This window comes from Accipiter gentilis, chromosome 1, assembly GCF_929443795.1.
Source record: "Accipiter gentilis chromosome 1, bAccGen1.1, whole genome shotgun sequence".
In the NCBI taxonomy this organism is placed as follows: Eukaryota; Metazoa; Chordata; class Aves; order Accipitriformes; family Accipitridae; genus Astur; species Astur gentilis.
The window spans coordinates 29,044,062-29,056,762 of NC_064880.1; the positions used below are offsets into that span (position 1 = coordinate 29,044,062).

At 36.5% G+C, this 12,701-nt stretch overlaps 1 protein-coding gene across 1 annotated transcript in view; it reads left to right on the forward strand.

Annotated features, from left to right (window-relative positions):
• The window catches only part of TTN (titin), a 239,280-nt gene that overhangs the window by 137,289 nt on the left and 89,290 nt on the right, over positions 1-12,701 (forward strand). Inside the window, exons 174-193 of the mRNA XM_049802399.1 lie at positions 386-450; positions 522-912; positions 1,118-1,393; positions 1,626-1,901; positions 2,051-2,190; positions 2,689-2,815; positions 2,902-3,165; positions 3,270-3,536; positions 3,674-3,937; positions 4,479-4,618; positions 4,744-4,870; positions 4,990-5,256; positions 5,356-5,622; positions 6,140-6,406; positions 6,519-6,658; positions 7,616-7,742; positions 8,495-8,637; positions 11,134-11,257; positions 12,121-12,387; positions 12,531-12,628. Of these exons, the coding sequence (XP_049658356.1) occupies positions 386-450; positions 522-912; positions 1,118-1,393; positions 1,626-1,901; positions 2,051-2,190; positions 2,689-2,815; positions 2,902-3,165; positions 3,270-3,536; positions 3,674-3,937; positions 4,479-4,618; positions 4,744-4,870; positions 4,990-5,256; positions 5,356-5,622; positions 6,140-6,406; positions 6,519-6,658; positions 7,616-7,742; positions 8,495-8,637; positions 11,134-11,257; positions 12,121-12,387; positions 12,531-12,628 (4,037 nt within the window). The remainder of the gene's footprint in view (positions 1-385; positions 451-521; positions 913-1,117; positions 1,394-1,625; positions 1,902-2,050; positions 2,191-2,688; positions 2,816-2,901; positions 3,166-3,269; positions 3,537-3,673; positions 3,938-4,478; positions 4,619-4,743; positions 4,871-4,989; positions 5,257-5,355; positions 5,623-6,139; positions 6,407-6,518; positions 6,659-7,615; positions 7,743-8,494; positions 8,638-11,133; positions 11,258-12,120; positions 12,388-12,530; positions 12,629-12,701) is intronic.

Consider the following 12,701-nt stretch of genomic DNA (forward strand, 5'->3'; position numbering starts at 1 on the left):
AAACCCACTTAATTTGTAATAGGTACTTGAGCTATTTTGGTTGACAGGTGGGTATTAACAAGGGCCTAATTGTGAGTAAAGTGTCAGGGAATGGCAGAATTGTACAAAATAACCAGCAGGACAATAAATTGAGGAACTAGGAGCTCCTAAGGTGTCTTTCAGTCCCCGCTGCTGAATATATCTTTCCCATGCTTCAAGATATTGAACTTACCATTGAGATATAGACAGTATAAGTTGTATAAATACATACAGATATTTTCCTCCCCTTCTATGTGTATATAACTAAAGGAAGAAAAAAGCTGATTTGTAAAAGAAACATTTGTCTTAATTTTAGTATGTATTTTTATTCAACTACATTCCTAATAATATTGCTGTTCTACTTCAGAGGCCAAGCCACCAAAAGAAGAAACTCCAAAGGGTATCAGTCCAGTCAAAGGTAGGATACTACAAGTCAATACCTACAAGCAAAAGCAATAAATCAGGATTAGTTTACTCATTTCTGAATCTGAATTACAGCCAAGAAGACACCTTCACCAGCAGATGCAGAAAGAAGGAAACTCAGGCCAGGCAGTGGTGGTGAAAAACCTCCTGAAGAGCCTCCATTCACTTACCAACTCAAGGCTGTACCACTGAAGTTTGTCAAGGAGATGAAAGATATAGTGCTAACAGAAGCTGAATCTGTTGGGTCTTCTGCAATCTTTGAAGTCCTTATTTCACCATCCACTGCAATTACCAGCTGGATGAAGGATGGAAGTAACATCCGAGAGAGCCCCAAACACAAGTTTATTGCTGATGGTAAAGACAGGAAGCTGCATATTATTGATGTCCAGCTGTCAGATGCTGGTGAATATACTTGTGTATTACGACTGGGGAACAAAGAGAAGACCTCTACAGCCAAACTTATTGTTGAAGGTATTCCCTGTTTTGAGTTTATAAATTTAAAGGCTAGCTGCTCCTCAAGCTAGAAGTACTGGTACTTTGTGAATTTACAGTGGTTGGTAGATGCATCCTTTTGTTTCCATCAATCACTACACATATTGATTTAATATGTATAGCATTTCTGCCTCACACCTTCTGTGTACAAATGAGACAAATCAAAATGTTGCTTTTCCCACAGAACTCCCGGTGAGGTTTGTGAAAACTCTTGAAGAAGAAGTCACTGTGGTTAAAAGCCAGCCACTGTACTTGACATGTGAGCTTAACAAAGAAAGAAATGTGGTCTGGAGGAAGGATGGGAAGATCATCAAAGACAAGCCTGGGAAATTTGCTCTGGGCATTATTGGTTTGTCACATTCCCTCACAATCACTGATTCAGATGATGCTGATGCTGGCACTTACACTGTTACCGTGGAAGACACTGAGCTCTCATGCTCCTCTTGTGTTAAGGTAGTAGGTAAGCAATCAAAATCACGTTGTCCTTTCTCTGTTGGATATTTGGGCTGTTTTAAAATTAGAAAAGTTTTTTCTCATAGTATTACAATATAAATGGACAGATAAGATTTTTACAGCTACTAAAATCCTGTTGTAATACAAAAGCTGTTAGTTCTATTTCTTCTATTTCTGACCCACCTATTTGTAGCAAAAGTCTGCTAAGCTGTATTTTTATGTAATTTTTTGTCATGCAGAAGTGATAAGAGACTGGTTAGTAAAACCCATAAGAGACCAGCATGTGAAACCAAAAGGAACAGCTACTTTCACCTGTGACATTGTCAAGGATACACCAAACTTTAAATGGTTTAAAGGAGATGAGGAAATCCCCGCTGAACCAACTGACAAGACAGAAATCTTGAAAGAAGGAAATAAAATTTTCCTAAAAATCAAGAATGCTGGCCCTGCTGATGTTGGGGAATATTCAGTGGAAGTTGAAGGTCGCAGATACCCAGCTAAACTGACCCTTGGCGGTAAGGAAGCTTATTTTATTATATTTAATCAGTTCATAGGCTAATGTTCAAAAACCTCTAAACAAACAAACAAAAAAGGTAACCTGAATTATTATAAAGCTCTACCAAAACTTGACCTAATTATAGATGTGTTCATTTGTGCATTCTAGAACGTGAAGTTGAACTGCTGAAACCATTAGAGGATGTTACAGTTTATGAGAAAGAAACAGCAAACTTTGATACAGAAATATCTGAGGATGATATTCCTGGTGAATGGAAGTTGAAAGGAGAAATCCTGAGACCCTCACCTGTAAGCATCCTTGAATTTTACAAAACAATTTATTTAAATTAAACACTGTGAACAGGTTGCCTTGAGTCTTTATGGTAAGATCTTTGCAGGTCTGTCATTGTTACACAGTCCAGAACGTAGAAAGGGTAAGCATTATGGTGATTAAAAAACACTGGTTCTCTAAGAATTATATGCTATAAAAGCTAAGTTTTGAAGGGCTTCATTTTGTCCAAGGATTACAGAACATTATTCAGACAATAATAAAAATATCCTACACATATTGCTAGGAATAATGCTGACATTTAAAAGAAGTGTGGACCTTCTGAACTGCAGAAGGTTCTGAAGAAAGGTACTGCATTTTTTATTGTTGATTAGAAGTGTTAACTTTCCTTGAAAAGCAATTCCAATCTTTTCAGCTGACTCCTTACTGTGTATAAAATGTTTCTAGAATCCCTTTATTAAAAATACCTAGCAGTAAGGCATTGGCATTGTATTTACCAAAGTCTGTCATCTCTCCAGACTTGTGAAATCAAAGCTGAAGGAGGAAAACGCTTCCTGACCTTGCACAAAGTCAAGTTAGAGCAAGCTGGTGAAGTCCTTTACCAGGCACTTAATGCAGTAACTACAGCTATCCTGACAGTGAAAGGTATGATGCACCATGCAGTATGATTTCAACTTAAACAGAGTTCACATGGAGCACATTACAAATGCTGTGTTCTGTTTTGCTTCCAGAAATTGAACTGGACTTTGCTGTGCCGCTAAAAGATGTTACTGTCCCTGAGAGGCGCCAAGCAAGGTTTGAATGTGTCCTTACCAGAGAGGCCAATGTTATATGGTCTAAGGGCACTGATATACTCAAGATTGGAGAAAAATTTGACATCATTGCAGATGGAAAGAAGCATATTCTTGTAATCAATGATTCTCAGTTTGATGATGAGGGAGAATACACTGCTGAAGTTGATGGCAAGAAGAGCACGGCAAGGCTGTTTGTGGAAGGCAAGTATCTTCTTATGAACAAAACAATAAAAAATGGATAAAGAATGTATCTTTTAGAACCACATTAGCCTTTTTCTGATGGTATTTATGTGTCTACTTTACAGGTGTGAGGCTGAAGTTCATCTCACCTCTACAGGATCAAACAGTGAAAGAAGGGGAAACAGCTCACTTTCAGTTTGAGCTTTCTCATGAAGGCATGCTAGTAAAATGGTACAAAAATGACAAGAGACTCCACACAAGCAGAACAGTTTTTATTACTTCAGAAGGCAAAGTTCATAAGCTAGAAATGAGAGAAGTAACACTTGATGATATCTCCGAAATAAAAGCTGTAGTCAAGGACATGAACACACAAGCAAACCTCAGAGTCTTAGGTAATTACATAAATAATTTAAAATATGCTATATAATATGTATAAACAATTTTTATAAGTAGAAAGTGACAAAATATTGGTGTTCTAGTAAATTTATATTACTAATTTACCGTTTCATATCCACTATGCCTTCTGTAGAGGCCGATCCATATTTCACTGTGAAATTACAAGACTACAGTGCTGTGGAGAAAGATGATATTATTCTGGAGTGTGAACTCAGCAAAGATGTGCCAGTAAAATGGTACAAAGACGGCGAAGAACTAGTAGCTTCCAACAGAATTTCCATAAAAACAGATGGCTTGCGCCGTATCCTGAAGATCAAGAAAGCTGCAGAGAGTGATAAGGGTGTTTATGAGTGTGACTGTGGAACTGACAAGACAAGTGCTAATGTCAGCGTTGAGCGTAAGTTATCATCCCTTGGCTAAGGGAAAGTACTGAAACCTTTGTAAAACAGCGTAGACAGACAGATGCTCTCGAGAGTACAGAACCAAAAATTGTACCTTTAGAAAACATGCTGTTATGATGAATAGCTGAAATATCTAGATTTACAATTATTAAGAGTATTTACAAGAGACAATATATCTTAAGATACATAAATGGTTGTTGTAAAGACAGGGATGATCAATTATTCTCTATGTCCATTTACAGTCAGGAAAAAAAAGCAGTTAGTTTAATTCACTGTAACAGATATCTGGGTTAATTATGAGGAAAAATATTCATACTAAAAATAACTAAACTTTCAGACATATTATAGAAGGAGGTTGTAGACTGCCCAAACTTGCAGCTTTTTAAAAAGAGGTTAAAAAACATTTATCAGTGATAGCATTTGAATGCCCTGAAGAAGGGATAGGGAGGGAGTTGAGATCCTTTCCAGTATTACATTTCTATGGTATAAAATGAGTGAGAAAACAGATGTGAACTTTGGGTTTTTTTTTTATTTTAGCTCGCTTAATTAAAGTGGAGCACCCACTGTATGGAGTGGAAGTATTTGTTGGTGAAACAGCACGTTTTGAAATTGAAATTTCTGAGCCTGATGTCCATCCTATATGGAAGCTAAAGGGAGAAACCCTAACACCTTCACCTGTAAGGCTGCTGCTTTATTTTTGAACCATAATTTACACTAGAAAAAACATATTTAATCATAAAGTTTTTGGAGAGGTTTCTTACAATATTCATATTTGGGGGGGCGGGTGTTTCTTCATCACCAGGACTGTGAAATCATTCAGGATGGGAAGAAGCATACTCTTGTCCTTCATAACTGCAAACTTGATATGACTGGAGAAGTGTCTTTCCAAGCTGCTAATGCTAAAAGTGCTGCTAATCTGAAAGTGAAAGGTACAGTCTGCATTTTGCCAACATTTCCATGCGTATCTTAGGGCATTAGAACAAATCTAGCAGCAGAATAGTCTATATGAACCTATCACTGAACTGAAAGTGCTCTTCTTTTATTTCAGAATTGCCTCTCATCTTTATCACTCCGCTAAGTGATGTGAAGGTCTTTGAGAAGGATGAAGGCAAGTTTGAATGTGAGGTGTCCAGAGAACCCAAGACTTTCCGCTGGTTGAAAGGAACACAAGAGATCACTCCCGATGAAAGATTTGAAATTATTTCAGATGGAACAAAGCATGCTCTGATTATTAAATCTGTTGCATTTGAAGATGAAGCTAAATACATGTTTGAAGCTGAGGATAAGAGAACAAGTGCCAAGCTAATTATTGAAGGTTTGTCTGACTTTGCCTTTCTTGGAAAGATTTGCACCATAGTCCTTGAATAGTTTTTATTAATAACATTATTGTTAATGAAATGTTATACTGTTATAGGTATCCGCCTGAAATTCATTACTCCTCTCAAGGATGTAACAAAAAAGGAGCGAGAAACTGCAGTGTTCACTGTGGAACTCTCCCATGAAAATATCCCTGTTGTCTGGTTCAAGAATGACCAGCGATTACATACCAGCAAAGTGGTTTCAATGGCAGATGATGGCAAATTCCATACACTCACAATCAAAGATCTTACTATTGATGATACTTCTCAGATTAGAGTAGAAGCTATGGACAAATCCTCAGAAGCTAAACTCACTGTTCTTGGTAAGAATACCCAAAAGAATTTACATGATGTATAATGACAGAAGAGTCTTACTAATGAAAAATGGTGATCAGAAAGACTTGGGGTTGGTTTTCGTTTGGTTCGGTTTGGTTTGGTGGGGTTTTTTTGGTTTGGCCTAAATCTAAATTGTGATTTTTGACAATTTTACAATTTGTTTGTCTTCTTTGGGTCTCCACTTCCCCATTCACAAAGGATAATTAAAATAACTTTAAAATTTCTTGCAACTGTTGCAAAATTAACTACTAGATACTTAAACGGTGCTCTGAAACTCCTAGAGCACCAAAACAATGCTGTCAGCAATATTAGTAGTATACTGAACTGCTTCTCAGATATTTGTTGTTTTCTCTTTTTGCAAAACAGCTGTACAATATTTCTAAGGACTATATTTAATCCTTCTCGCCGGGCATAAACAAGAAAATTAGTTTATGGTAACAGCTAATTGTCCTTTTTGAAAGACTAAAACTTCAGACTGAAACATATCTTAACTTTTGCTTGCAGAGGGAGACCCTTACTTCACTGGGAAACTGCAGGATTACACTGCTGTAGAGAAAGATGAAGTAATCTTACAATGTGAAATCAGCAAAGCAGATGCCCCAGTGAAATGGATGAAGGATGGCAAACCAATTACTCCATCAAAGAATGTTGTTATTAAGGCTGATGGTAAAAAGAGAATCCTTATCCTCAAGAAAGCTTTGAAGAAAGACATTGGACAGTACACTTGTGACTGTGGTACTGATCAAACATCTGCTAAACTCAATATTGAAGGTATGGTTACTTTACTGGACTGCTCTGCAGTAGAGGTCTTTTGGATCTGCTAAAGACTGAGGGAATCAATCACTCTTTTTTTTTCTTCCCCCCCCCCCCCCCCCCCCTCCAGACCGGGATATTGAGATTATACGTCCGCTATACAGTGTGGAGGTGATTGAGACAGAGACTGCCCGTTTTGATATTGAAATTTCTGAGGAAGGTGTCCATGGCAATTGGAAGCTAAAAGGAGAACCCCTGACTGAATCAGCTGTAAGCAAATATTTCAGGATGTTTCTTATGTGTGTCTCAACAATTTGCAGGAAGGAGAAGAAGGTGGCTGCAGAAACTAAATGAAATCTCTTTCTGATTTAAATAAGGGTCACTATAATAAAAATAATATTTTTTCATTAATAACTTTTAAAATGTAGTACAAACTTAATCCAAAATATTATATAAAATAGCTAAATAATAAATTAATTTACATAAATAAGTACATTCTGTATTGCTACTCCCTAACAATCATGTATCCAAAGTGCATAGACCTCATGGAATTTACTTAAACATAATGGCATTTAAAACTACAAACTTTAGGTTGTCTACATTTACCTTTAGGTTTTGAGTTATGTTTGGTTTAAATAGATGTAGATCACATTTTAAAACACTTTTCCATTATTATGACGCCTAAAATTTTTTTAAAATGCTATAATTTAATCAAATATTCTTAATTCCTTACTGGAAGGATCTGGAAATTAAGAAACAATACAGTCACGACTGGCAATAATTTGGCAACTCTTTGATGTAACAGTACCTATGTGAATAATACACAAAGATCTGAAGTTCCACGATAATCAGTGTCTGCATAAAAGAAAAAGACCCTTCTCAAAGAAAGGTCACAGCACAAGCTTAGTAATTTCTAGTTCCCTTAGGCCTTTGACTGGTCTACATATAGATATATTGGCTAGTCAATCAGCCCATAGTATTCACCAACACGAAGGTGTTGCCTCTTGCCCTTTCTTTCTAAGAAGCAGCAGACTCTATTAGGAAGAGTCTTTGAAAGGAAAGGCCTATGAATGAAAGTTTATAAGGTATATTGCAGGTGGCAGTGGACCTAAGTATTGTGAATGGAGGAGGAGATAACAGAGGCATAATATGAGGAGAAGTAGGGGCTCTTGTGGTGAGAAGCACGAAATAGATACTGAAAAAATTGTTTCATTTCTCTTCTTGCAGGAATGTGAAATCAAGGAGGAAGGCAAAAAGCACTTCCTTACGCTGTACAATGTACGCTTAGATCAAGCTGGTGGAGTAGATTTCCAAGCAGCAAATGCCAAATCTGGTGCTCACCTTCGAGTGAAACGTAAGCGTCTTTTGAACTGAAATTAATTAATTAAGTGAAAACAAGGTACTCATTGCCTCTTTGGAATGGGTGGACAAATCTCTATACTGTACTGAACCCACAGCAATTCTTTACAGAACAGCAACTCAAGGATTAATTACTCAAGTCATCTTAATTTTTTTAGTTAAGGAATGTCCTATATGTTTTTTAACCTTGTATACAGTTCATTCATATAGGAGAAGTAAAAATAAGGAGATGGCCTTGAAGGCTACTTCATGGTCTGGCATCATATGTTGTTATGAAATCTAAGTATTACAAGCAAAGGCTTTACTGCATTAAAGTATCATGTTAACCTGAGAGGATGGGATCACAGTGATATCTGGGGATAGGGTTAAGAGTTTGATGGACAGGGACAGACCACATGGTTGAAGACCACTTGTTTCCCACTCCAATCCTAGTCCTCACTATTTTGGAAAACACATGCCTTATCTAGCAAGAGGTATGCAAGGCTTGGCAGGAAGACAGATGCACGGCAACTTTCCTGCTGACCTTGTTCAATTTAAAGAAACAAGCTCTGCAAATAGAAAATTTTAGGTGACCAGCCCTCCCCCTAAAAACCCAGGGTGGCCTCTTCTATTTAGAGAATTTAAAGAGCAGCACTGCGATGTCTGTCTTTCTTGAGGGAAGCCACCATGGAGATTAGTACATAAGGGCAGTAGCTTTCTCTTGAGTAGAAGTAACTAATCAGAAAATCATGTCTTATCCTTACCAAGCTCGAGTAATTGGTTTGCTGAGACCCCTCAAGGATGTAACAGTGACAGCTGGGGAATCAGCAACCTTCGACTGTGAACTCTCTTATGAGGGAATCCCAGTAGAGTGGTTCCTGCAAGGAAAGAAACTGGAGCCCAGTGATAAGGTAAAGAAACTAAACTTTATTTTACCTCATGTTTCCTCCTCCTTCCTCTCTTTCAACTCTTTTCCCCTCTTTATTTCTCATTTCCTCTCTGCCAGTAGAAGTACTAAGGCACATCAATAGAGTAGTTCTGTTGTGCTAAATGGTAAATCGTCACTAAACCAGATATAGCATTTTTTTTCCCCAGAAATTCCATTGTCCTGGAATACTACATGTATTCAAGGGAATCTAAGGTTCCAAAATATCAGTCACTACAACAGTGATTTTGTGCCTGATTCTGTTGGAGACTCAGCCACAGGAGTACTGAATGATTTTTGTTCAGGTTAATTGTAGTTACAGTGAGAGGGTTTTGAAAGGCGCTATCAGGAAATGCTTTTTTTCTCCTGATTGCTGAGTTGCAGTCCAATTCTGCATATAAGGGGATTAAGAGGATTCAAATTCCATTTCAGGCATTTGTTCTGGCTCTCCAGATAACTTTCTGGGCAGATTTGCTTGTCAAGCACTTCTCACCAGCTATTTTTAACCCTTCATCAAGTGCTGGCTCTTAACTCTTGAGATCTGAGCAGCCTGGAATGCAGTCAGTTTAATATTTAAAGTTAATGTTAGGGTAAATACATAAAGAAACTTAAAGAAATACATTAAGAAACATAAAATATAAATAGGTATCTCTGGTTTTAAGACTTCTTTTTCACATACTAGGCCTAAGGGAGATAATGCAAATGAAAATACAAATTGGAAACCTCAGACAAAACCAACTTTCAAACTTTCAGAGGAAGGTTTCAGAACCTGTAATAATGCTGCTAATAATACTTTGGTACAGATATTTTTTTTTCTTTTAAATATAATTTTAACATACTGTTTTCAGGTTTTACTAGATCTTTCTGAGCTTCACCAAATTTGCTTAAATAAAAAATATTTCATTAAAAAAAAAAGAATATAGAAATAGGAAAAGAAAAAGTGGTCATCGTGATAGGTGACCCTATTACAGTATATAAGGACACATAAAGAAAATTGAAACTCAGCAGATGAGGCATAATAAATAAATCAAGGTAATCACTTCTGAGTGTAGGAATAAAAATGTGGGAAGCTATTGATCAGTGCAGTGCCTTGATAGTTATTACTGCCTGGCAAGAAAATACTATATGTTGAATAGTCTGTATGATGGAATGTTATTTTGTTATTATCTGTCTCAGCTATCATTTTAAGTACATGAAAAAAAATATCCGGATTTTCATTCAGTTTACCTATAAAGTCAAAATTGTCAGTTGACTTCAGTTGAAATTTTATCAAGAAGAAATTCAGAGCAAACCATATATTTACTTGATGAATCCCTTTCTGTCCATTTAAAATAGCCTCTTGAAACACTTTTACTACTGTCTTCAAGAATCAATCTAATTGTAGAAGTGTTTCATTTCAACTGTTTTTAATTCAAACCATAATTTTACGTATGTGGCTGGCATTCAGCTGTACGCATGTAACCTTTATTGAAGTGACTTCTTTGTTTATCTTTACTGCTTATCTTGAACAAATCTATATTTGGCTTCATCCTAATCTCTTTTGGATGAGCATTCACTAGAGCTAGTTTTCAGGGACACAATGACCATTTGGGAGGAAGGACAGCCTCTTAGTTTCTTCCTTCTTTCTGAAGCAAAATGGACTGTCTTCTCAAAAGTAACTTAATCTTTTATGCTTCTTCCTTAGCAGAAGCTCACTTTTCCCTTTTATTTTTCTAAACCAGCGTCTACTACCTGATCACTTACTTCTCTGAAAATAAATAAATAGAATTCTTCAAGAGCTATGTTAAAATTTACGGCATGAACGAGTAGCAGCCCTCTTAATGACTGCAATGCAGGATGTATCCTTGAATCCCCCAGGTCCACTCCTAGAGAAAAGGGATGTTTGTGTAGGAGTGGCCCAATGCAAGCTCATGATTGCAAAGTAGTTTCAGCAATATATCAACATGGAAATGGGTTACCTAGGCAGAAATTTTTACCAAAATTTGTTAGTAGAAAGTCAAATTGGCATCTACAAAAGAGTGTATGAGGTGGGTGCCAAACCTTTTTATATCTTCCTGAAAGTTTTTACTTTAGATGTAGCCAGGAGTAATACCAACATTTTCCCATAAATTTACTTATTTTGGTATTTATTAGTACCTGTTCAAAATAAACATGTCCTCAAGTCATCCTTCTTTTGAACTTTGATAGTAGACTCAAGTTTTCTAATACAAGGACACAGATACCTTAAAACAAGGGAAACTTATAATTACAGTTTCTTGCAAGTGAAAGGACAAAACAGAAATGATTCTCAAAATCCTCAAAGCATTTGTGTCTTGAGCTATATCTAGTATATGCAAAAGAAAATTACCAATATTTCATAGAAAAGTAAACAACCAAACTCCACAGATAGATAACAATAAATAGCAATGCTATTTCATTAAATATTTCTTAAATATTTGTTGTAGACACTTACAAAGGGGTTTTTTTTTGTGTACTTCATAAGGTTGTGACACGTGCTGAAGGGAGAGTTCACACACTTGTTCTTAGAGATGTCAAGTTAACAGATGCAGGAGAGGTGTCGTTGACAGCAAAAGATTTCAGAACTCAAGCAAATCTTTTTGTGAAAGGTAAGTCAGTCATTTTAATTATACCATAGTCAGTGTTAATGGTACATTCATAATTCACCCTGGAATAGGATGTTCGTATACCCCATATATCAAATTAGTAGGATCATACATACAATATTGGACTGGTAGATAACTTTGCTGATTAAAAAAGCCACTTACTTAAAATCTTTATGCTTCACAGAAGAGCTGAGGAAAAGGGGAAATACTGGAAATGTGTAAGACATGGGAGATTGATCAGTTCATTAGGATTTCCAGGGCTTCATTGCAGACTTGAACATTCAATTGTCTTCAAAATGACCTGCAAATACTGGCCCTTATGGCTCCCAATGGCTTTTTTCTGCTCTTTGATGTATCCAGAAACCTATGAGACCACAACTACAGCATCAGTCAGGGACATGACATTGACTGTATACCCACTCGCACTGCTTGCAAGCTGTGTATGGCTAAGAAGTCAAAAAAGTGCACACACTTTAACTAATTTAGTAATTCAAGGAAATATAAAAAAATCCTTCCTTAAGTTCAGAGTATAACTTCAGAGCCACTGAGATCACATGGCTGTAGTTCAGTTAAAGAAACTGAGTTGCAAGGCTTTGTGATGATTTGTGAGTAAAAAACCCATGGACTAGGATACCATTCAGTGTAATCTTACAGTAGGCTGAAAATAAAGAAATTCGCTGAATTAACTGAACATGTCTGGGCATTAAAAATAAAAAATTAAAAAAAGCCTTCGGCAGAGATGTCTAAGAGCCTTTTTGGTTATTCAGTCAAGGAAAATTAATAAACAGTATGGGACAGTTCTGTATTGGGAAAGGGCTGCCTATAATATAGATCTTTTCTATCAAAAATCTATCTGTTTCTCCTAGAACCCCCAGTTGAATTTACTAAACCACTTGAGGACCAGACTGTTGAAGAGGAGGCCACTGCAATACTGGAATGTGAAGTTTCCAGGGCAAATGCAAAAGTTAAATGGTTCAAAAATGGAGAAGAAATTCACAAAACAAAGAAGTATGATATCATTTCTGATGGCAGGGTCAGAAAACTCATTATCCATGGCTGCACACTGGATGATGCAAAAACATATACCTGTGATGCTAAGGATTTTAAGACATCATGTTTTCTTAACGTAGAACGTGAGTAATTTACAATTTTCTACAAAATGTGTAAGTGCTTTAAATGCTCTGTACTAGTCTCTATGGCAATAATATCAATGTCAGCAATTTATTCTTCTTTACTGGAGACTTTCCTCTACTAAAAATTTTCTTTTCTTTTACAGCTATTCGTGTTGAGTTCCTGAAACCCCTAACTGACCTTGAAGTTAAAGAGAAAGAATCTGCTCGGTTTGAATGTGAAATCTCTCGTCCAGGCGTCAAGGTCAATAATACCTTTTAATCTGAGTAACTTCTTCAGCTAGAGGTTTTTTTTTCAGTTGACAACTTTATTATAT